We start from the raw sequence: 24,872 nt of genomic DNA, 5'->3' as shown, positions 1-24,872 counted from the left end.
AGCTGGGTGGAAATTCACCCTTCCACCTAGACTCCTCCCTCCCCCCTTTTCTCAAGCACATATGCGAACGACAGACGATCGAGCCGCTTTTTATTGAAGCCCATAAGGATGTCTTTATAACCGGACGTGATGCCCGGGCACATAATCACTTTAAAAGCTTGCGGTTTCTCGCTTTTCACGCTTTTCATCGTGCGCTTCAATGAATTACAGACACATTGCCAGCCTGGGTGTGCGAATTGTGGAGAGCGAACATTGTTGGTGGTGGAATATGGTTTGTATTTCCTTCTTCATTTTCTCTTTGCTTCCCTCTTTCTCTCTCTCTCTCTCTCTCTCTCTCTCTCTCCATTGCAGAACTTCTAGATGGGTGTTGTAATAATCATTATTTTGTGTGTAAAATTGTGAGGGAAAACTCAGGTGTCGCAGCCTTATGCGTACGGACTGATGATGTATTATTCCTGCACGGATCGGCCACTTTAAGGTGATAAAAATGTCTGCACTTGGGGGGAGCTTTTGGTTGGCCATTCTTAAGGTTCAATGAACCTGCCCCTTTGCAGCAACCATAATCATAAGAAGAAGGGTTTTATTGGCTACTTGGTAGATGTTCGGCTTATATCTGGAACCGTTTTTCATCGGTGTCGATGGGTTTGGAGCATGCAAGGTTTGGCCGAATGAAGGTTGGGAAAAAGTAAGTTCTTACCCACATGCACTAATCGCACTATAAATTTCTACATTTGATGAGCAATTGAAAAACAATCAGAACGTTTATCGCTAATGATTGGAATTGTTGGGGTTTCTATTAATTTCACTACTTCCAAATGCATTTTGAACATGAGACAAATTTCCTGTAAAAAAAGAATAAAAAACATTACAAACAACTACCAAAAACATCTTAACTCTTCAGCTTAGACGTCTCACGATTGACGAAGCACCTTTTTGCCGAAAGGTTGCGAGCATGATCTTCGTATCGCCCTCGTTCAGTGACATTTGCATCAAAACGGTGGAGTAGAATTTTCCATCTTCTTGCGTGAAACCTAGCGGCTAGAGAAGGCAGCATGGAAGCATTCCCTCGGCAACAAAAGCAGGGCTGTGCCGTGCAATGAATGATTGAAGCCATGATAGGCAGTAGGTACGATTCTGTTTGATGTTTTTGCCTGTGCAATTACGGCAAACCAGCAGATGTCATTTCGAATGCACTTTGTGCATTCATTGCTCCGAGGGTGAAGCGTTCGTTACGTTTTGTCTGGTTTTGCTGGAATGTCAATACGCTGTTACGATTACATTCGGTACAGACATTCGTAGTACATGTTCGCCTTTCAGCGAACTGTTTGATGTGTGGCGTGTGTGGAAAGTGCAAAGGCATTTCGATCGGTTGGTTTTCATGTTTGAATATGTTGTTTGATAGGATTTCTAAAACATTTTTTTTAATGAAAAAATGCAGGTTTTCAATATGGATTGAATTTTCATATCTAAAATTAACGAAATAAAATGAAAGCTTTTTTTCTTCATTTCTTTTAAGGTAGTGTATATAAAATCAGAAATTTAAAGCTGAAAATTTTAGTTTTTTTAAAGGGCTGTCATCACATTAATATTATTGACAGTATTAACAAAAGAGTGTATGTACATACAAAAATAAAGAAATAAAAAATCTTAACAAAACTAAACAAATTATCTTTTTATTGGCCTTTCTTTCAAGCAATGTAAAATAAATATTTTTTTGTCATTAATAAAAAGTCATAAACTTAAATATTACTACACTGGTCTATTTAAGAAAAAAATCAAAATAAACGAGAAAAACATAAATGTTAGTTAGTAGTTAAAATTAGGTAATGAAAGTCATCAAAACGTCAACAGAAGTACGAAAACTAAAATCAAGAAACACAAGGAAACAAAGTAACAACAAGTAATTTAAAAAAATGCTCTCTTACAAAATAGAGTAAAAGAAGAGTGTGAAAAGTTACATAGAAAATATAATAGTGTGCTAGTAAATAGTGTAAAAATACCTGTTTGCATATATAAAGGAAAGAAGTTTCATTGGGATTTCGAGAAATTGTAGATTTTGAACATTCTAGTTCTAGTTTTGTACGCATATGAGTCTAGCTTTAGGCCTTATTCGTAAGTTAATAATTTCTCGGTGTATTGAAATAAAATTTTTATCTAGGTTTTCGTGAAAAAAAACACAATCTTCTTCCTTTCATCCTTTGATCATTTCAACTGAATTCGATTCCTTAATTTAATCTTGTTCGTTTATCTCCTTCGAAAGAATCCATAAGCTTCTTTGTTCAAACAGATAGCTAATTAAAGCATTATTGTATTACATTGAAAAGAATAAACCGCAACCGTGTTCTGCGGTTCAGAGCATTATTTCGATTCCTTCCCAATCATTGTCGGATTGTCGTTCGAGTTTGAGATCTTTCCTCGGTACGGCACAAATCTCCAAATAACCGTGAAGTAAACCCAGCTCCCCACCTTGGTTGAATGAAACGTAAAGAAAACATTGGACAGAACAAAACAAAATTGTCAAAAATAATATAACCAACCGCGCTTTGCCAGTGACGGGTAAAAGAGAAAAGCGAAAATAGTAACGAACCACCAAGAGCAAGAATCACACAGCAAACGCAAAATGCAAATTTATTTGTAACTCCCGCTCAATGGTGGGGAAGGGAACCCCCCGCACCTCAACAATAATGTTTGCCAATATATTTTTTATTTCAAAATTTGCTTTCCCTTTTGGCATCCAACTTACCGGTAGCATGTGTACGAGAACACACCACCGAGACATGAGTTTTTTTTGTTCGATTGTGGCTTATTGTTGCATGAATTTTTGGTGTGGCGACTTTAATTTCCTTTTGCGCTTCCTACACCACGTATTCAGTCTGTTTTTTTGTTTGCTGCTTCCTTACACTGTTTTGAAAGGTTTTTCTGTGTGTGTGTTCATTTTCATTCCACTTTTGGACAAAACTTACCCAATATGCATTCGCTTACATTGGTTTCGGTTGGTAGAATGGTTCGCTTCTGTTGGTGGCGTTTAATTTGAAGCTGGTTGGTGTGTTGATTTTTGTCTCATTTCGTGGAAAATCGCTTCATTCGGAATTTAGGGATACCGATATTACGATGTCCAGGATCCGGCGAGAAGATTTTATTTTTGCTCAATAGCAGAGACACGATTCTCCTTCCATGGTTGCTTGATTCGTTTGCTTTCTGGTTTACCTTTCTGCTATTCTAAGTGTTCAAAAGCAGACAATTCGTTTTGTAATGTTTTGGACACAGGCACAAAACAGTAATGAGAATGGAGTACGGGCTTACGTTTGTGTTTGGGAAAATCGAAGAAATGGTACGATGGAAATTTATGTGCATGACTTGGTTTTGTACCATTGAGCAACTAATTGGACAGTACGGTTTTCTCGAAAATGTTTCGATACAAGAGGCTTCGAGTTCAAATGGCAAAATTTTAACCATTTCTGAATTTTTTACAAGTTGATCTGGAAAATATCGAGGTGGTTATGGAATTCTTCCCTCTTTCTGAGACTTTTAACAAGTTGAATTCTGAAATATTGGTTTCTTTTCGAAGCTTTTTCGAATCACATATTTACAAAGGTTTCTTCAAGTTACTCGAAAAAGAATTTTTGGAGAAATTAAGAATTACAATCACTTCTGAACTTCTTCACTTTGATGTTTAAACTTTTACCAGCTATAAAAGAAAGATTATTTTTAAAATGCTTTACTTCAAATATGCTACTCTTCTAAACGACCATTTCAGACTCATAACTCAACAAAATTACTTGGGTTTTTTTACATAAAATTTCCACCAACTCCAGTCAACGTTACTTGTTACCTTAATATTTCATAAATAATTAATAATAAATATTCTACGTCGGTTGCGGTTTAATTTACACCTCTTTTTAAAAGTTCCACCCAATTGGTAGTTAGTTTTAGAAATTGGCCATTAATTTTCATATGCCTAGCGTAAAGCTCAAAGTTGAGCAAGGGTGACACAACCTCCCATCGAACGCTGGCTCGTGACAGGATCATTCGTTACGGCATGATGTGCAAAGTGCACAAAGGCACCAAAAAAGGATCAGTTAAGCCATGGTCGATGAAAGGTCCCCCCCCCCCCCAACCCCCTTGTTTTCCATACCAGCAGCAACATAAAAGAGCAACTCGAGTTGAAGAGTTATGAGTGCGGCCAGAGTGCGACGACCAAGCTAAACTGCAAAGGCGGCAAGGTTAAGCTTTTACCCCATCCCACACTGGACGCTTGTTCTGGGCTTCACATTAATTCCGGCTCAAGCAAGGCTAAACATGACTGCGCTCGAAACCGCCACTGTAACACCCATAAGGAAGAAAGAAATCGGGCCCAACTTCCGGCCCAATGTACCGACCCATGGATGCTTGCTGTCGGTTGCCATCAGCAGCTTGTGGGGTTGATTGCATTTCGCCCCAAACGACGTTAGCCCGGTGTGGTATGGTCATCGAATGCTTAACTTCCTTTTGCATCGGACCACGGTGCTTATGCCACGGTCCGGAAGTGGACCGATAGTTTTCGGATGATACGTTCGGAAGGTGGGATGCGGTGGTTGCAGTTTTTCTTTCTTTTTTTTGCAAATAATTTACTGCCCACCGTCAAAAGCACAACGAGCCAATCATAAACATTTGTACGGTGCATATCTTCTTTTTGCTTCTGCACTTCTGGTTCTGGCTTCATTCTTTGGGGGCCAAGCGAATCTTCCGCTCTCTCTCGCTTTACATGAAGCCGTCCTCGGGGGGAAAAAAGGAACTTTGCAGCCTAGCCGTGCTTACGTTCTAATACATTTATGGCCTACGTTCCACCAGACACACACACATACACGGGCGACCTGGACACGGCCGAATGGATTTAGTCAAGCTGCTGCTGCTACAAACGAAAACCGAACCAAGCCCGAAAGCTCAACCGGACCTGATTTAGGCGGGCTTCGGCAATGCTTTAATTATGTAAATTAGGTCATGAAAATAATGAATTACCCTTTGGCATGCACCTTTCAGCACATTCAGCAGAAAAGACGGAACCGGCGCGAAAACCGCGCGCGCGCTCGCGTCACTGTCTCGCCAACGGTGGTGCTTTTGCACCCTCTCTCCTTCTCTTCCCCCTTTTTCCCCCATCCATCACTCACGTACCTTCGCTGGGTACGGGAACACGGCACCACAAGTTTTCCGTCACCGTCTTCGAACGGTTACCTTGTTCCGGTTGGAGTGCGCTGGTCAGTTCCGGGAAGTGTAGTGGAAAAACCGACGACAGGGCAGTAAGAAAAAAAAAACAACAACAAAAAAACATAAAGACGAACACAAGACAAAAAAAAAGTTCGAGAAAAACATTTCTTTGAACGTTTGTGATAGAATTACGAAAATATGGAAAGAGACACAAAAAAAAAACAAAACAAAGTCAGTGGGAAAATCTGACTGCCCTTTCGGGTTGGATTAATGGTTGCGCTACGTTGGCGCCCTTCGCGATGGCATCACAGAGGTTTGCATTTGGATGAAATATTTTAAGTTTTCGATTAAATTTTAGGCCGAAAATGTGTAGGACATTTAAAGCATTTTTATTAGTAATGTCACAAATTAAAATAAACAATTAAAAAAATGTAAGAAATTGTTTTTTGACTTTTGAAACATTAAAAAGCTGTTTGCTTTATTTTCATCAACTATAGATCCAAGTTCAAAATTTGTATTAAAATCATGTTTTTTTTTATCAAAAGTTTTAATTTCGTTTTATATTGAAAAAGCTGTACAAGATTGTAACGTTGTGCTAAATAAACCTTTTGACAAAAGTCGTTGATATGAATCTTCATTGAAGAGTAGTTCAAGAAATGAATCAATCCTCACTACATTCAAAGGTATAATAAATGTTAAACGATATTCAGAATATGTCAACTATTAGTTTGTGAAGTTAAAGAAATAATTTTCAACTTTACTTTTTACATTTACATTTTTAACATAAAAATGAGTAAAATAAAGACTCTTTGAAGATTCGCGATTCCTTGCAGACTCAAGATTCTTGAACAATTCGTTAATCTCCATAATAAAAATTTAAAATCACTCATCCGACGAAATGAGTAATTCGTATACATGACTCTGAATCGGATAGATAACCATCACTAATCAATTTTATTATTGTTTAGTAAATGATAAATTAAAGTCATTAAAAGGTCATTTGGGGCGGCCCGGTGGTGCATGTGATAAACGGCGCCAGTCCACACGGCCGGACCGGGTTCAAATCCCATCCGGACCGTCCCCCGTAGCAAGGACTGACTATCCGGCTACGTGGTAAAAATAAGTCTAGTAAGCCAGAAATGGCCGGCGTGACCTGTAAGGTCGTTAAACCAAGAAGAAGAAAAGGTCATTAATATTTACAAAATTGAGCATACTTTCTTGCTTTCTTTAAACATGATTCTATATATTTTAAATCATAAATATTTTAAAATGTTGAACAGAGTTTTTAGTGAATAGACAAATAATTTTGCATTAATAATTTAGACAAAAAAAAAATGAAAATAACACGTTATTCTAAAAACAAAACCCCCAAAAAACAATTTGAACTTTACAACAATACACCTATTTCAATATTTACGGTCTTATCATGTTCTCCGAACAGATCTAGCGTTGAACCATTCTGCCTATGGTCGTCAAAAAAAAGCATAAATAGAAAAAAACAGCCCAACTGCCAATGAACTACCCCAAAAAACCCAAACAATGATGTGGCCAGTAATGTGTCAGTGGAACATCTGTTAATCGTTCTGATACGATCGGCACAAATCGCACATTCAACGCACTATCTCGCACTGGTGGCGGTGCAGATAGAAAAGGGCACACGAACTGTACGTGTGTGTGTATGTATGTATGTGTGTAGAAGGAAAATCGAGACCCGAGAGAATCGGGCACTAGAGCGGGGCATCTCTAATCGGTTTGCATCTCTACGCCTCGGCCTGTCTGCGTTTCGAGTGACAATCGGTACGATGAAATCTCAACCATCCAAATACGATGCCAAAACTTGTACACCCCTGGGCCGATTTGTGGCGGACAATACGTACCCGAAGAACGGCTCAAACGGCTGTTACAGAATCGGGGGCTGTTTTTCTTTTTTTTTTTTTGGTTGTTGAGTCGCATCAACGAACCACTCTTTAATGGTTAGACATTAACTAAAACTTATTTTTATTTAGAAGGGAACGACCGGTTTTCATAGTGTTGGGACGGTTCGAACAGTTTTCAGTTTTTCTCCCATTACAATGGTGGAAAATGGCACCGTAGCGTTTTGGGGTGCCGTTGGGATGGGAGTTGATTGACAGCTTTAAAGGGACTGGCATTGAAAATGCTAGTGACCGGCCAGTTCCCATAGTGTGCCTGTAGCACTGTGGGAGTAAGTTGGATAGAACCGTACACGAATGCAACCAGTTTGAATGTGTTTTGAAAGTAATTATAACGACTGATGTAGCTAAAATGGAACGAAACAGACACAAATACAATGTTTTCACTTGTGGGCAAAGTGCACAACACAAGTGAAAAAGAGAGAGGAAAAAGAACAGCCCCAAAATAAAGGCAAAAATGTTCTGCACCAAAGTCGTTTTCAAGCTAAAGTTATTTTATTATGTTTATGTCATTTTCAGTCATCGGGGCATTACCGAAGTGTGTGCACACGGAAACAGAAGGTATCCTTATAGAAAGGAATTGTCACACAGCTCACAATCACAAAGGCCGGACGACTACCTTCCGAACGCAATCGTCGCTACTTTCTGCCAACTGTTCCAACCATAGCCAAAGTGTCAGAAAAGTCTAAACTGCTTGGGAAAATAATGCTGGAAAACTCCCAAACTGTTCTGTACGCATCTCTTCTCAGCACATCTCTTTAAAACGAACACACACACACAGAAACAGCCCCAAGAGCGAGAAATGCAATGGGGGAGATGATAATGGAAGAAGCAGCAGCAAAAAAAAACAATACTACCCAAACAACACCAACAAGCTGCTAAACACAAAACAATTGCATTTTCATCCCTTGGCGAAGGGATGACTCTCACCGGCTCGCTCTCTCATACGCGGTTGGATGAAAAATATTCTCTCATTTCGTTGTTTCAACTGTGCAAGAGAAAAACACCCGAACAAAGCGTGAGAGTGAGCGGGAAAACTACTGTGTATGTTGCATCAAGCGTGTGTGAATGAGACATCCCTTTGTGTGTTTGCGTTTTTTTTGCTCTTCTCACTCTAACGCTTTGCAGCAGCAGGCGTAAAGTGACATTCGTCACGCCTCTTCCATTACGTAAACCACACCTCCAGCAAAACTGTGATGCAAGCGAGAGCAGGATGGATGCTGCCAAATCCGCAAGCGAGAACGAAGCAACCACTGGGCGCGTCAGCTGCGAACGCTGCCGTGTGCACGACGTTAAGGCGCAATGCCTTTCATCCGTTCTTTCTTTTGAGCCAGTTCTTCGAAAACCGTTGGCTGGCGTGGTTGCGCGCGCGTGTTTCACGATTCTAGTGCGCGGTAAATCGCGGTGTGATCCCCCCAGATTTTTTGCCCCCCACCGGGATAGGATTAGAAGGATAGCCTGGAACTGATTGGAGTCAGTGCCGACTAGTGGTGCAAGCTCTAATTTTGATCGATTCACTCACTCGGTACAAACCGTGACAAAGTTCGTGTGGAGATTTTATCCCCAAAAAAACAAACGCGTGTGTATGTGGTATGGTTTTTTCGTTTGTTTATTCGTTTTGTTTGGAGTAGAAAAAAGTGAATCCTTGTTTTCTAATGGTAACTAAACAGATAGAACAACGCATCAAGCGCCAACAGTCGTGTGTGCCGTGTTAGTTTGCGCGGAACTAAGCGTGATTTTTTGTTTAACGGTTAAGAAGTTCGAAACTTCCATACAGTGTATTTACAACAAAAAAACGTGGATGGAGAACGTTTACCAGCCAACAATGTACGGTGATTGATTACGATACGACCACTGGTAGGCAGTGACAGTGACCATTCAATTCGAGTTGACAACGTGATTCTGCCCCAAAGCTGCTTGCAGCTGTATCAGCTGCTACTGATTGTATTTTCATAACATACTATCTGTAAGTGTCATTGTGGAATTAGTTAATTATCACTGCTACAACTTGTAAATTGTGGGAATTGTTCTAGTGACGAGCAGGCGCATCTAGCGTGCCCACCATCAGACCGGATTTGTTCATCACCAATGTTTGTGTGTGACAGAGTGTGTGTTTGCGTGTGCCCCCTCGCATGTGTGAGTGTGTCTGTCCGTAGTGAGAAAGGATAATATTATTCCCCAAATTATTGTGATGATATGCTAATATAACACGTAAACACGAAAGCAACATACTGGTACAACAGCAAACAAAGTGTTTCTGCTCAGTGTGTTTTATAACAAGTTTAAAAAAATGTTCTACAACAAATTGCAAAACAAATCGTGAACAACAAAACATCACAGTGTGTTTGATAGAAATTGCGTCGGCTATTCGCATTAAGGCAGATATTGCAAAGCTTCCACACGCACAGGTGAGAAACGCTGGAAGTGATTTCGAGTGAGTACTTTGGGTTTCTTTTGTGCCACGCACAAAAAAAAAGCAAGTGGAAAGAAACTTCAAATCGAAGTACGAAATGGGAAGTGGTACAATATTTTGAGAGGACTGTAATAAAACAATTAAACGAAATCGAGCTGCCATACGGTGCAGAACCGAGACACCAACATCCACATCCAGGTTCCAGAACCCACTCTGCCTGGAGTTGCGTTGCGGAAAGGTGAACGGATGCAATAGGCGCAAGAAAAGAGTTAGAAAATATGTGTTTGACCACTTTTTTTCACCCCCCGGCACACCTCACCGCCCTAACAAATGCACCTCGCGTGGCCACTTGAAATGAGAAGTAAAAGAAAAAACACCCTGGCCCGCCACTAATGTAGAGCGCTACAGGTTGCATTCGCGAAGGATCACTATCGGTGGTGGTGTTGTTATCGGTGTCGTAAATTGGTAATAAATTTAAAACTTTTGACACTTGAGTGCTTTCGATAACAACTCATAATTGAAGCGAAACATTCGATGTCACCCGTGTCGTCACCCGTGCATCGGACGGGTTTGCATTGGGGTGTGCTGGGTGACATATACATATATTTATGCGATCGATGGTTGTACCTTTTTTTTTTTAATTCCTAATCAAATCGGTCATTTTTTTCCATATCGTCACTAGCCGCTTATTGCTTCCTATCAAAACCAATTTTTGGGTGATAAGACGGAGTGCGTCAAAAAAAAAGACCCCGCTTGGACGCACGGTACATAATCAGATCACGGGTTTTGATGTGATTTGCGTACCAGAACACATGTCAAAATCAAAATGAATGGAAGAAAAAAAAGAGTTTTCCTATTTTTATTATCTGAATTTAAATAATTGTGCACATCGAAATAAACTCTTCCAAAGGGAGGGGTATTTATGTTCCAAAAAAACCCCCAAAGTGCTGTTGGTCAAGCAAATAGATCTTAAGTTCACACGGTTCTCACTTACCGACAACCCAATTTCGGGTTCTTATCTAATCAAATCAAAACGCCATCAACGCCATCAATGATTTCGGTTGACTCGAGCACACATGTACGCACACATACGTATGCAAACACAGAACCTTACGAAACAGTGTGTTTGAAATGGTCAAGCAAAAACCATGAGGAGCTAGAGAAATAGAAGTGAAGGAGCGAAACAACCAAAAAAAGAAGAAAAAAAAAACAACAACCAACCCTTTTATAAAAGACTTCACTTATCGATCACCAAGCATCGACGAGCAGTGCAAACAGTGCGCCGCAAAGAAGATTGACAAGTTTGTCGATTTTTGTCTTGTATCACACTTGCGTTATCAAATAACGTCTCCCCACCAAAAATAAAAAAAAACACACTATCATGTAAGATGTATCAGGTGCGTTTCGGACAACGCGTTCGAGGACTCTTGCGCTCGGGAGAAAAAGGCTATCGCGCGTATGCAGACGGGCGCATTGGCTTTTCCACCACTTTGGAACACTGAACACACTGTAGAGAGCCGTCGGCATTTATACCACCCAAATACAGGTGGACCTGCGTGTGTTTTTACTTTCTGATAAAAAACAACATTTCTGATTTGTGCCTCACGCATTGTAAACCGACGCAACATTGCGTCCTTTCGCACTCACATATTTATATTACACTTTTTGAAGAAAAAAACCCAAACTTTCCTCCATGTCGGGTTCTAGCCGGAACGTTGTGGTGACTTTTTCCATGCCGCACAAACAATGCTTGCTGCCTAGACATGACCGCATGACGTTGACGTTGAGAGCGTGCAAGATAAGGCAAACCATAACCCAATCGATCGTGCTCGTGTGTTTGTGTTTGCATTGACTCGCATCACACAACAACAAAAAATGAGAACTCCGATCGATTCCCACCTCGATGGTTGGTGCAATCAAATAAATGGATTTAAATTAGGCACCTTTTTTTACTTCCCGCCAAACGATCAGCTTGACCTGTGTGGTAAAACAAATTTGTTTTACTTCGTAACTTCTTTTTTCTTCTCCTCCTCACCATTTAACCACCAACACGAACGTCGCTCAAAATAAATGGCTGATCATTAGGAATGGTCAAAATACGCTACCATAACTCTTGGTTTTGGTTGTGTTTGATGAAATGTCCGTTCGTGAAAAAAGCAATTGAATAGATGCATTTGCGCGTGCATCATCTCCTGCGCAGGGTTTCGCTCGTATGCGCTGATTGTAGTCTTTTGCAAAAAAGATCATATTAGTTTGACGATCCCTGTAGTACGATCCGTAAAGGAAAGCGCTTGCGAAAGGGTAAGAAATTAAAAATTAATTAATTCACTTAATTGATCAATGATTTGTTTGCGGCGACCGTTTCGTTCCCGTTTTTCTTTCCCGAAATCCGTAACGAACCTGTTCAAACACCGTCGGTGTTTGTTCACTGAATCAAAACCCAGCGCGACACGGAGCACAACTTTTGAAAAGTAATTTTTCTCTTGTTTGCCGTTTTCTTTCTCTCACTTTGTTCGTTTTTCATTCACATCATTACGGGTATCGTACGAATTCCCTTTTTGTCCAGGATGCCCCTGGGGGAATGGATGAGCACTTGAACACAAACAAGAAGAAATTAAGTTCACTTTGTGTGCGTTTGTGTGTGCGAGTGTGGGAACAGGGAAAGGTGGCAGAAAGGTGGAGAAATAAATCAATAAATCAAAACACCACCCAAAACACTTGAATTGACCACACCGTAGCCCGAATCGATCCTGATCGGTCGTAACTCGTGTTAGGAGTTTGAAGTCTTCTCGATGCAGCATAAGGAATTGGGCAAGAACTGGGATGTCCTTTACCTTTTTCTTTTCATTTCACATTGGTCTTTTCGGTGGCAAGAAAAATGACTTCATGACACCCGACCAACGCGTATGTTATGTTTGTCTGTGAAGATAACTGACGATTGTTTTGAATTGCTTCTAAACCTCACATTGATTTACGGAGACACGACACCCAAAACAATAGTGTTGGTACCGTTGTCTAGTGGTTTTTTTTTTGGATGTAATAAGATTTGTGTTTTTGATCGTGTTGCTTCAAGGAACTCCCGTGGCTTTTCAAATAGTCGGAACTCCACGGTAGAAACAATCCTTCAAAATTAAATCTTCACCCGGGAGTTACAAGATCTCCACACCAGAAGACGAAGATTTTGCTGAGGATTTCTTCTAGTGCGATAATTTCAATTTAAACCTTATTGACGCTTTACTATCTCTCGAACCTTGCCCCAAATAGTGTGGTGTTATCGGTGGCAAAACTTCGGCACAGCCAGACCATGGTTAAAATGATCTGGGGTCGAACGATCGAGATTTTACGAAAGAAACCGGGCGCGCGTGGTGCCGGTAACTCATTTATCATCGTCCTAATAGATTCCCGGGGATCGATGGTCTTCTTTGGAGGTCTTCTGTACCAGGGGGCTTTTGGGTTCGAAGCGTTCCGAGAAATTCTCCCGCACCGACGATCACCCACTGGGAGCAGCTTTCCACACAGTGTTGGTGTGTTTGTGACTGTATGTGCCTGTGTGTGAGTTAATTAATTACTCAAATACGTACATCCATCCCGGAGGTAGGTTCATTTCGATCGATTCGTCTACGCGGGAAGAAAGTTATTGATTGTTTTTTTGTTTTGCTTCTCCATGTGCCACGGTGTTGATGCATGGTGGGTGCACATTTTCTTTGAATTTGGTACCATCTCACCAACACCCACCACCCCCCAAAAGAGGTTCTGGTCGCGTACCAAGGAAGGTGTTGCCACCGTAGCTTCTTTCAGCCAGTTGTCTAATCAGGTTGTCCGGAGTAGCTTGAAGATGTTGAAATATGAAGCCAACACGCTGGCATATTTTAGTCCCGCTGGGACACCTTGTGTACGTGTGAGATAAAACAATTTATCACCATAAATTGGTCTAGACCTGGACCGGCGGGTGCGCAATTATGTCCGGATAGCCCCAATCGGGAATTGTACATTGTGTGTGTGTGTGTGCTGTTCACAATTTCTAGCATTTAAGAGTTCCGGCATAGCAAACAAATCGATCGCATGATCGATGGAATGGAATTGGTGGGAAATGGGGAGTTGTTGTGGTTTTTTTTCGCAGCCCAAAAACCTCAACCCAGGTGGTCGCGGGGTAGGGTATGACCCGTGAGTCGCGTGCGTCCATCGGCGATCGTGTGAAAGATACGAAGGACGGCCGGCTTAGCACGCAGCACCGATCGACAGACAATGGGGCTGACTGATGTGATAAGTGATTGAGATTTATTAGACTGTCCAGCACCGTTCGAACAGGATTTGAAGGATTTGAATGGTTTGGCAGAGGAACTCGACGTTGTCCGCACTAGCACACAGTCGGAACATTTCGCCTCGTTCTGGACGGTGTTGGGACTACTTCGCAACGGGCAAACATTGTTGTGTTGTTTTGTCATTTTTCACCAACACCCAACAACTGCTCAATAATTATACTGAAGATTGAACGCTTTCTCGAACGGATACTTTTGTTTCCTGATTGCTTTTTTTTTCGTTGGTTTCTTCTCTTTTTCACTTTGTAAAGCAGAAAAGAAAAACTCTTTAATCTGCGGGAAATTATACACCAATCACATTCACAATGGTAGATAAATTTCCTACTCCCATTGCAATTATTCAAATTAATCTACCGTTTCGCTGCACTTTCGCGTTTGCTCTAATTTTGGATGGATTTTTTTCTTCCATCTCTACTGTCCCCCCCCCATAATCGTAAGGTTCACAGGTTCTGTCTGTCTACTTCCCAAAAATACACTGCCGAAACGGTGTACGTTGGCTTAGTTGAATTGGATCACAAACACACACACAAACACACCATCTTTTCTTCACCAATCGTCACCTCAAAAATCGTCCACCGTAACGATCGTAGCTTTTCACAGGATGGCACGGCTTGCAACCATAGAAGGAAGAAAACTGGAGAAAAAAAACCTTCCAGCACGGTTTGCTTTTCGGTACCTTTTCAGCTACCAAATCGTTTGGGCTCGCTTAAGACAAAGCTTTATAATACACGAAAAAAAAACGCATTCAAACTCTAACCTTACTAGACATTTGAAGCACCGAGAGGAGTTTGGAGCGTCCAAGTCCAAAAACTACCCACCTCCCTCACAAACCCCACACAGGAGTGCGCATAAATCCCGAACCTTTCTCGACCTGTCAGCCGGCGATTAAGACGGGCGCGGCATTTTATGGTGCCTCACCTCATTTGCCAGACGTAATGGGGATGGTTGGCCGGGCATGATGCGACCCACAACTGTCCCCTCTCCACCCTTAACCCACCCCGGTGCTAGTAGATTGAGAATTGATTGTAACGGAGCACTCGCGACAAAGGCGCGAGCATTGCTGTGCGGGTGGTTTTTTTGCGCAAATAAGTTGTCACTGTGTGCGAGCGGCTCGTGATTTGTGCGCCACGATTCGGTCAAGTGATTTTTCGGCTCTTCCACGTAACGTCAGCCGTGTGGCGCACTCGTACGCAAAATGTGGGTGCTTTTAATGTGTGAGCTTCTATCTGTGAGCTCAGTGATCCCTGAGACCGAACGGGAAAAATAAAACAAAAAGTAATTTTTAACACACGATACGCCGGTTGTTTTTTTTTGTCTTCGTTTGGATTTTCCACTTGGTTGGGTGTTTTTGTTTTTTGGGTGTTTAACATGGAAATCTTTTTCTTTCGTAAAAGCAAAACAAAAACCGTGACACGCGGGTCATTGAGTTAACCAGCGTGGAAGGAGCGCTTGCGTCAATTCTGTTAGAGATTTTTCCAACCGAAGAGAAAGGAACGAAATCGGTTCAATTTGCATTCATTTCTTGAGTCACTTTGGTGGCTGGATACGGTACAGCATTTAAAAATGGGTAAGCATTATACTAATGCTCGGACGTTTAACACTCATTTGGTAGCTTTTGTTTGTGTATCGTTTGATTTCGTAAATCGTTTGCCATTTCGGCATCAATGCGAATCGCATGAACTCCTGGGGGAAAAAATGGACAAGTCGTAAATCACCGCGATGATGATGATTTGTGATACAGCAACGTAAGATTAGATTAGAAATATGGATTCTGTATGCAAATAATTGGTGAGAAGTACCTTGATGTTTATGTCCAAGACTTTCATATTTCACTTCGCTAACAATATGCCACAATTATGTAGAGTTGGGTAATTGGAACGTTTCTACAAACATTTTCTGTTTGCACTTAAGATACAGCCTAATTTATGGGTAACTCTTTTCAGTTATTATGTATATAGCAACAACATTCTTCGCACCACTTAAATAACTACAAAAATAGCACAACAATTATACCTCCAAATTGATGGCCTGATTTAATTAGCGAGTAAACGGGTTTGTCCTTTCTGAAAGTTCCTTGACAAGATCTTAAATGCAGAGCACGATGGAGACTTCTCAAAAGCTTATTGTGAACTGTATTTTGCTCTAGTCGCAAGTTCCAGTATTTTTATACAACCAATCAGAAGTGTGCTCAGTAGAAATAGAATTTCGCAAAGTACCATTAACTTACCGTACGTTTAAAATGAGAAGAAACTGGAACTGAGAACCAGAAACTAATGAGACAACGGCGTGAGCTGTAGTGATCACTATGGGTGGGAAATTTACCACTTTTTGTACACATCAACAAATGCTCAGGAACTCTCGCCACCATCATTATGAATAGGCTTTCCATCGGTACCCCAGTGGACTATGGTGTCACGGCGAGAGTCCTAAGATTCTTGAGTCCTAAGAGTCCTAAGAGATTAACCAGATCCTCCATCCCGCTCTTCTATCCCCAAGAATGGGAAGACGCGTAATTGTGGTCTGCTTTTGCCCAGTTGCAGTTGTTAGTCATTTGTAACTACTTTTAACGATCGGTTGTTTGATTCATTCTCATAAAAAGAAGAAGAAAAACTCCGCTCGTAATACAATCGTGTAATAGGAATTAACGACAGTAACGAACGAAAATGAACGAACCTGAATGATTAAATGGCAAGCGGATGGGAAGCGAACAGAGAACGCGCAAGAATTAAGAGGGAAATAAAGAAAGGAAGTTTTGATGTAAAACATAAAACTCTGCTGGAACAGGTCGACTAATTGCGATCGGTACTGCCCATATCGGTATGCTAGATGACCGGATCGGAATGAAGGTGTTTTTTTCCTTCCTCTTCTTTTGGATTGCTTTTTCCTATCATCACTTGTAGTGCAAGATCAGCGATCTGTTATGTGGTAAGACTGATCTATCGCTTACTTATCAATTAAATTATTAAAAGAATACTTTTTGAACTAGAGCTTTTTTCCTTAAAGTTCCTTTCAGCCGACACTAGCAATAGTGTCGCCCATAATGGGTTTGCATGATCATTCACTGTTTGATTGTTCTGCACTTTAGTGCTTTTGCACAGCTAAAGAGCATCCACTACAATAAACCACCGAACGGAGTATGAATGAATGAGTACTTCCCTCGGTGGAGACACTTAGACGTTGTCCCTGTTACCGACGACTCTGCCTTCGCTGATATTCTGGCGGGAGGGTTTTGTACCCGGTGCGTTTCATTTCTTTTACGACACCGTCATGATTTTGATGGCCACATATAACATGCATAAATGCGGAGGTCCTATTAGGCTGACACCGAGGCCACTACCGAATGTAAGAAGTTCACCACCACCCAGGGCAAGTTGCGCGACTTTCTTCGACCGGTCGGAACGTCGTACGGTGGAGATTTTATTGTTGAGCTTCAATGACGTTTTTGCTTTTTATTAGATTCTTATGAATGTGAGCATGATTTTGTGTTTTATTCTTGTTTTCATTCTTTACGACGCACGCTATCAAGATTTGCCAACTAGTGAGCGTAAGATAGGGGGGCCCAATGTTGCCGAAGGTGGTTAGTAGTATAAATGTTATTATTTCACTTACTACTTGTTTTTGGGCTCCCGATGCTCCCGTGCGCCCCATTAATGAGTCGGAAAAAAGGAGGTTTATCCAAGGGGTCAGTCGTTTCTGCGTACGCAACATCACCAGGGGAGAACTCGTGGAGGTTGTCGTAAAACGAAGAAGGGCACTATAAAATTACCCAGTACCAATTGTCGTCGTAAAAACGGACAGAGGGCACAAGAGAGTTGGAACTCTCACCCCTCTCGGGAGCGAGGAGTCATCTTTGCGAATGGTTCGTAAAGGACCTGACAGTAAAACCGGCACTGTTCCGAGGCTGGCACAAAATGGCGGCAGCATCGAATGAAATGGTAGAGCATGAAACATGTTTTTTTTTGCATTATGATGTTTGTTGTCAGATAGCCAGTACACACTAGCTAGAACTCGGTGACACTCGCAGGCTCGCGTTAAAGTTCGCGTTTGTAGTTTATATTTTATGTTGGAGGAAGTAAGAAATTTGGTGCTATAAGTTTGGATGTCAGTTACTTTTGACTTCCGTTGTTACTCGTCGCTCGGAGTTGGTTGATTATCTTTGGAGACTACAAAGAAAATGACTTACGAGCCTTTTGGTACACTAGTCGTGCATTTCCTGTCAGGAAACCATCTAAAAACCAGTAGCTTAATCAGTCCAGCTTAATGAACAGACGCAACACTTAAAGCAACCGAACGGCGTTAAAAGTATTAGAGGCGTACCATGTTTTTGATGACACCTTTGGCAGTGGTTTTTCGTTCGTTAAGATCGTATGATTTAATTACACTCGTCACTTCTTTACTGTCGACGGTGTCATAACGTCTGAAGGCATTGGGGAGGTGCATGAAACGTACCCCGACTTTGTGTCCCAAAGTTCTAAAGTGACACCACCAAAAATTGACTGAAGTAACGCTGGCGCTATTACCGTCTACCGTCCGGATTGGCTCGTTTTGGTATGGTTGCGGATGGACTGCGGACCTGCCGAACGATTTTTTTTTTGTCAGAAGCGCCGTGACAGCCTGTGTCCTACCAGATACGAGACGCGGCTAGCGAATGATTAGAATGTCGTTGACACGCAAACGTGTCGATGTTGGCATACTATAATTGAATTATTCAATCGGTAACGATTTCCTATTTCATCGATTACGTGTTGATAGAAGCGTGGAACTGTTTTGATGTACCTTTTTCTGAAGAATCGAAAGCGTGAGCGTAGCTTAGAAGGGCTTAAGGAAAAAATAGCATGAAGAATATTACTATGAAAAAGCCCTATAAAATAAACTTTTACAATGTGATACTTATACGACTTAAATATTTATTTGTCGGTATTTAAATAAATAATTTCAATAGATTATATCGTTCGGCGCACCAAGAACCTTTTTGCCATCGTTGCATAAATTTGCCATTAAATTGTTACATTGTTTCATTGAAAACGGTAAAGCTTCTGTCTACTTGTTTTTATTTCCCTTCCAAACGCGCCAGATACGGTGACAGAAATATGATATCCTTCAACCGGTACCGTACCGCTCGGTACGGATTGCTACATTTCCCATTCTACACACACCAGCGTGGAAAACTTTCCAGAGGGCTGGGGCTTGTCCATCCCCGGCTGTAACCTTGGGAATGGGAAACTCCATTCACCGTGAAAAACGAGCAGGATGATCCGGGTCTCGATATCGATTACGGCGCAAGCACTACTTACTTTTCAACGTTCTAAACAGCTTCATTGTTGCGCACAGCATGTTGAGCGTTGCCTTTGTGGCGCAATAAAGAAATAAAGAGCAAACCAACCAAAAATAAAAAAAATACAACCCTCAAACAGGAAAAGAAAACGCACCCGTTTCCATCCTGCAAAACACATTGTTTCGCTAAGCTTTAGGAGGCGTGCTTTTTTGTTGGATTCGAGCAACAAAAAAACGGTACTTCTGCAAGGATCACAGATCACAGATCGGTCCGACTGGCAACATAGGTGACTGTTTTGAAAGAAGGGGAGATTTTGTAGCAGCAAGCAGCGAACTTGAGCATTTACTTTTTAAATGGGTTTTGTTCCCTTTCTCAGTTCTCTACGTTTATCGATTGGCGTATAGGTTTATATGCATGCTGAGTGCACAATCGAGCGATTCGATTGTGCTGAATGCTCGCCATTTTATGCTTGCTGTCGATTGCTTCGCAGTTAGAGGGGACTAAATGGACGGCGCGAATGCGTTTGACAAGCTTTAAGTGGCGCTTATCATTTTATTGTCAACGATCGATTGTTAAGCCACCGGTTCGTGGATTGTGCATGCGATGAGGCTAGCAAGAAAAATTAACTACATTGAGCTAGGCCGTATGAAAGCCTAAGAAAATGGACGCTTGTTTCGTTAAATATTTTCTTTCGCCATAATGCGTCACCACTGCGGCACCATCACCAGACAAAGCAAAATATTTTCCATGCTCAGGCAAATTTTACACTTCCTTGCCGCCGCGTATCGGCGTAACATCAACAAAATCGACGTGGGCGTATCTTCGCTCGTACTGACGAGACGTGGACATCATTTCAATGTCACAAATTACGCGAATAAACGCTTACCCGTTCGCTGATGTGGCGGTGCTGTGTATTTGTTCGCCCATATAGATTGGATAGCAATCGTTGAGTTATCGGACAGTGTATTACATGCTGATAGCATCCGTATATGCTAGAGGCTGCCGAAACGGCGCCAAAGGCTACCCACTTTCGGCGAGTAAGGCGACACACGGGCCGGGTAGGCGACGAACCTCACAAACAGCTCCATCCTTTTATCAGTCGATTTTCCACCGTGTACCGTATGGATTGTTTCGAGGAAGCGATGAACGGTATGATAACGATTCCGCTGGCGTTCGCGATAAGGAGTGTTTGATCACACGAGTTGTCCATTGGCCGTGTCTGGGTGCAATCTAGCACTAGCACGGTGTATGAGACAGGGTTTGGTGTCAATTTCTACTCACGTGGTATCAATTTCACTCACAGCCCAAAAAACAAAAAAAAACAACAAAACCCCGATGTGCGTCAGGATTGTGGATGAATAGGGTTAGTGTGTAAAGGAATTAGTTCATGTTTAACGGTAGATGTGTTTGGGGAAGGTTTTCCATTTTGCTTTCCACAGCAAAAGTTCGTAAGGGAGCCTACAATTTTCCACCTTATTTAAGCAGTTGATTACTAGTCTAATGATATAGGTTTTTTTTTGGATTTTTGTTTTTGTTTACAATAATGGTTTTCTTCTCGCTTTTTTTGTGTCATTCTTCCAGCAGATTGGTGCAGTTCGAGCCGAGCAAAACAGGGTCAGCAACGATTTCACACTGGAGCAGGACGGGAAGGAAACAATTTGTTTCATTGAATGAGCAACACACACAATTTCGTGTATAAATTACAAACCCAAAATCATCATCTGCTCGCGGATACTGCCGTGCCGAAGACGTCCGATCCAAAACCGATAGGATCCCAACGTCAAGCACGTCATACGTAGTTGGTATATACGGGCAGAGAGCAACAAGGAAAATAAAAACCCACCCCAAAAACAAAAAAAAAAAGAAGTCGCCGCAGAAACAATCCCCACAATCACATCGTCGTCGTCATCGTCGTTGGCAGCACGCGAACGGTTCGCGCATTCAGCGCATATGAAGAAAAAGGGAATGATATTCAACGTTCAACGTGGTTGCGTACGCTTAGATGACGAATGAACAAAGGAGAGCAGCGTGATAAATAAGAGTATCGCTCCGGCCGGGCTGTACTGCGTCGTGACCCCGCGCGTGCGCCCATACAAACAGCTACCCCGTATCAGGTCACCGAGCTCCGGCGCGGAATCGACGAATCGGATTTTCGCCCGACGTTGCGATTGCCACCATTTTGTGTCGTCTGCGACCGGTGGCCCGGACCGGTGCATGCATCGGTGTGCGTCCACGATTTCGACTCGTGTGCGCCGATGCTGCGTATGGTATGCCGTATATGATACCGGAATGTGGAGCGAATAGATGCAATTACTTCGGAACTGATGTGTGCTTCGCTTCGGTCTGTGAAGTGCAGTAAGGATGCGAGGATGAAAATGTCCCTATCAAAGAAAAACTGTTGTCGTTTAAGCTGAGCGTAAGGAAAGCCGGACACGCGTAAGGACAGGCGCCGGAAGTGCTAAAAAGCAGTGTTGCCAATCAATTACAATTTGCAAATTTCTGTTACTAAGTGCGTGAAAGAGTGAGTTGGTGCCGGTGTGTGTGTAAGAGTGTTTTTTTGTGTGAGAAAGTTACATTGTGAGCAAAAAAAAAAGGTTAATTTTTTTTTGGCGAAAGTTTTTCCATCAGCCATCATGGATATGACGTCGGCAGCCGACGCACGCAGCTGGTACGACAACCAGCGGCTCGGTGGTTCACCCGGTACATCGACCGCCCTCGGTCACCACACGGCCGCGGTCGATACATCCGAGATGAACCCATTTTACCCGCTGGAAAATGGTTCCCATCGGCGTTACTACCCGACAAGCTACGGACCGCACGGTGAGTGTTTTCGGGAAAAGTAAAATTTGAAATAAAAAAAAAATGCTTTGGAATTGTTTTCGAGTGGATTCAAAAAAAAAGTAAAACATTTTTAAAGTAGAAAAGTTTGTGTTTTTTCTGCAAGACACAGACATTGTTTTAGGGTTTATATTTTGTTGTTTGATGCTTAAACTATCCACCGAAAACCAAATCGGTTGTACATGCTGGTGGTAGGTACGTGATGGTAGCGTGGCTGTTATTTCAATTTCAATTACATAAAAAAGTAATTAACAATAATTACTACACCGTCAGCTAGAGGCAGACCGGGTACCCCGTGCACCGAGTGTTAATGCAGTGCCCCCGTACCCGAGGTTTTACTGAATGTGTGTGTGTTTTTTTTTTGAGGCCAACCATGGCCAGCCATGGCAATGCTGACGTCTGTGAATGGTTCAGGAACCAAACTGCAATTGAGATTTCCATCAAGAACAACGAGACGCTTGAACGCGTCGCGGAAATGTAATTATCGCACGCCAAAATAAAACGTTCCGCCTGTCCCCCTGGCTTCCTCCTTCACCCTCCTTTCCCCTGTTTTGGGAGAGTGAGATGGAGCATTATTGTGCAACGAGGGGTGTGGGACGCGATGGTGCAGAAGAAGAGACACTCCTCACACGGATGTCCAAAAAAAACCTCGGGCAGAAAACAGAAACAACGAAGACATGAATGGCGCTTCACAAGATACGATGGTAATTACTTTATCATTGAAAATTTTTGGCCGGTACCGTCAAATGTGTGTACCGTGGTGGCTGTTGACAAGCTTTCGCCCCCCTTTTTTTGGTTTTTGCCGTACGTGATCGCGACACACACACACACGCGCGTTTTGCATCGCACAAGAACGTCGCCTTTGAATGCGAGAACGAAACGCCGCGAGTTCGCCGCTTGATGGGACATTGAAGTTTTTTGTTGCTGGGGGGGGGGGGGAGGGGGGGGATGAAGACTGTGCGCCGTGGCGCATTCGCGCAGTACGTTTGTGAGTTGCATGTCGAAAATGAAGACGACGCGTTCCGTGCCTGAATGCAATTCATCCATCTCCCAAGTATGGCCTCTTTTCATGTTCTCCCATCTCTCCATCCCTCCACCTTCCCTAATAGAGTAGCTATTTTTCGATGGGAATGAGCTCTCGTCGCGTTGTGGTTTGTGTTTAATGTGTGGTTTGTGTGCGAGGGTTTTGGAAAAAATTGCCAACTGACCTGCGCATGGCCAATGTCTGAAGAGAGAATAGCTAAACTGCAAAACGAAACATTTCCACCGGTGCAACCCCTATGAGGCCACACCTGATTGTAGGGGTACATCCATTTTCCCTCCGTGAGGTTTATAATTAAAAGATGCTTAATCTGAATGCGTCACATGGGTCACGGCGGTTGGTGGTAGAAGACTATCCTAAGGAGAATTCAAACAGTTTTGATGGCGTTTCAGTGATGAACGTTACACACACACACACCCAAACAAAAAATCCATTAAATAAAGTTTGATGATTAGCAATGTGTGTGTTTTTTGTTCCTTGTTCAGCAAAATTCACATTTAATGAAGTAGCGATGAAAATTAATCCCCATTCCTATTTGTACCAATTTTCCTAGAATCCGTTCTCACACAAACTGTTTGTGCCGTTTTGGAAAGTCTAGTAAAACGTTTGCTTTATTACTACGCACACGAATCAATCACCAATCGGTTCGACCTCTTTTGCTGATCTTCTGCGCAAACACGCACACCAGAAGAAAAAAAACCACATCCACCTGGTACACTAAATTTCTACTACCATTTGATTGGGTTTGATGCGCAATAAATCTCACGATCGCGTTTCAATCACGATCGTCGGTCGTTAGGATTTGCCCACTCGCGCCAAACGTTTCCAACCCTCGGTGAGATGAATTTTAATTTAAATATTTGATTTACTTCTCGCTACCAGACTCGCACATTAAACTGATGCCTCAGCTGGGATCCGATGGTTGCGATGCCTCTCGGTGCTTGATTCGTCTTCACGATCATATTACGAGATGGATGAAGATCTAGCCGATCACTAGAAGTTTGACTCCGGGTTCAGCAATGTCTCCCTTTGGCACCAATGAATAAAGCTAGCCAATTGGTTTAGACGGGCCCGCATTTAATGGTTCCTAGGAAGGTGGTAACTGTTTTATTGCTTCTGTCTCGGACCAAAGTTTCTCCCGATGTTGCTTCCTGGTGTGCAATGAAAATGATTCAAACAAATCAACCAAATTTGATGACATGCAAATGGTACGCGTTGGTTCCCCCAACCCCAAAAATCAGACGTATCACCCGCAACAGGTTCGCTGTGGAACCTTTTTTCGGTGATTGATTGATATCTCACCGTTCTACTGAGTTTCTGTGTGTGTATTTTATGTTACGCCAAAAAACGATGGATCTATCAGCTTACGGTGCGGGGGTTCCTGAGCATTTTTTTTTTCTTCATTGCCAAGCAGGCAACAAACATTAAGCGTTTGGGGCAAACGACTACGATCATAAAATAATCGATAACACGATACGCGTCTCGAACGCGAAGCACATTAGCATTTCGGAGGGATTGGGCTTCCGTGGGTTTGTGTTCGGTTTGGTACCCGTTAGCCGCAAGGTCGTTTTTGTCCTACCTTTTTGCCAAGTTGCACCCAATCACCCAATCGCTTTATTAGCGAGCTGAAGATTTTTAGGCGATTTTTTATAGCCCGGTTTTGATATCGCCTAGCTGGCGACATTTATCTTCCACCTTCGAAGTGGGAGAGTTAGGAGAAGAAAATTTGGAAATCTACCTTTCCTTTGCGCGCTAGAAGCTCGCACGAAGAAAAGGTCACCAGCGTTTGTCGCAACAAACTACGGGAAGTATATACCGACATAAAAGGCAACATTAAAGGGTGTTTTAATCACCGAAAATTCATCGACAC

General features: G+C 42.3%; 1 protein-coding gene across 8 annotated transcripts in view; it reads left to right on the top strand.

Annotated features, from left to right (window-relative positions):
• Positions 1 to 8,225: 8,225 nt before the first annotated feature.
• LOC125765310 (GATA-binding factor C) overlaps positions 8,226 to 24,872 on the top strand; it is a 102,077-nt gene continuing 85,430 nt past the window's right edge. Inside the window, exons 1-2 of one of the 8 annotated variants that reach the window (XM_049430311.1) lie at positions 8,226 to 9,081; positions 20,707 to 21,942. In XM_049430311.1, coding sequence (XP_049286268.1) covers positions 21,756 to 21,942 — 187 coding nt within the window. In that variant the 5' untranslated portion in view covers positions 8,226 to 9,081; positions 20,707 to 21,755. The other 7 variants (XM_049430310.1, XM_049430307.1, XM_049430306.1 and 4 more) reach the window with 7 other exon arrangements.

This window comes from Anopheles funestus, chromosome 2RL (genome assembly GCF_943734845.2).
Source record: "Anopheles funestus chromosome 2RL, idAnoFuneDA-416_04, whole genome shotgun sequence".
Classification (NCBI taxonomy): domain Eukaryota; kingdom Metazoa; phylum Arthropoda; class Insecta; order Diptera; family Culicidae; genus Anopheles; species Anopheles funestus.
Note: the sequence above shows the minus strand (reverse complement) of the source record. Positions and strands in the feature narration are given on the sequence as shown.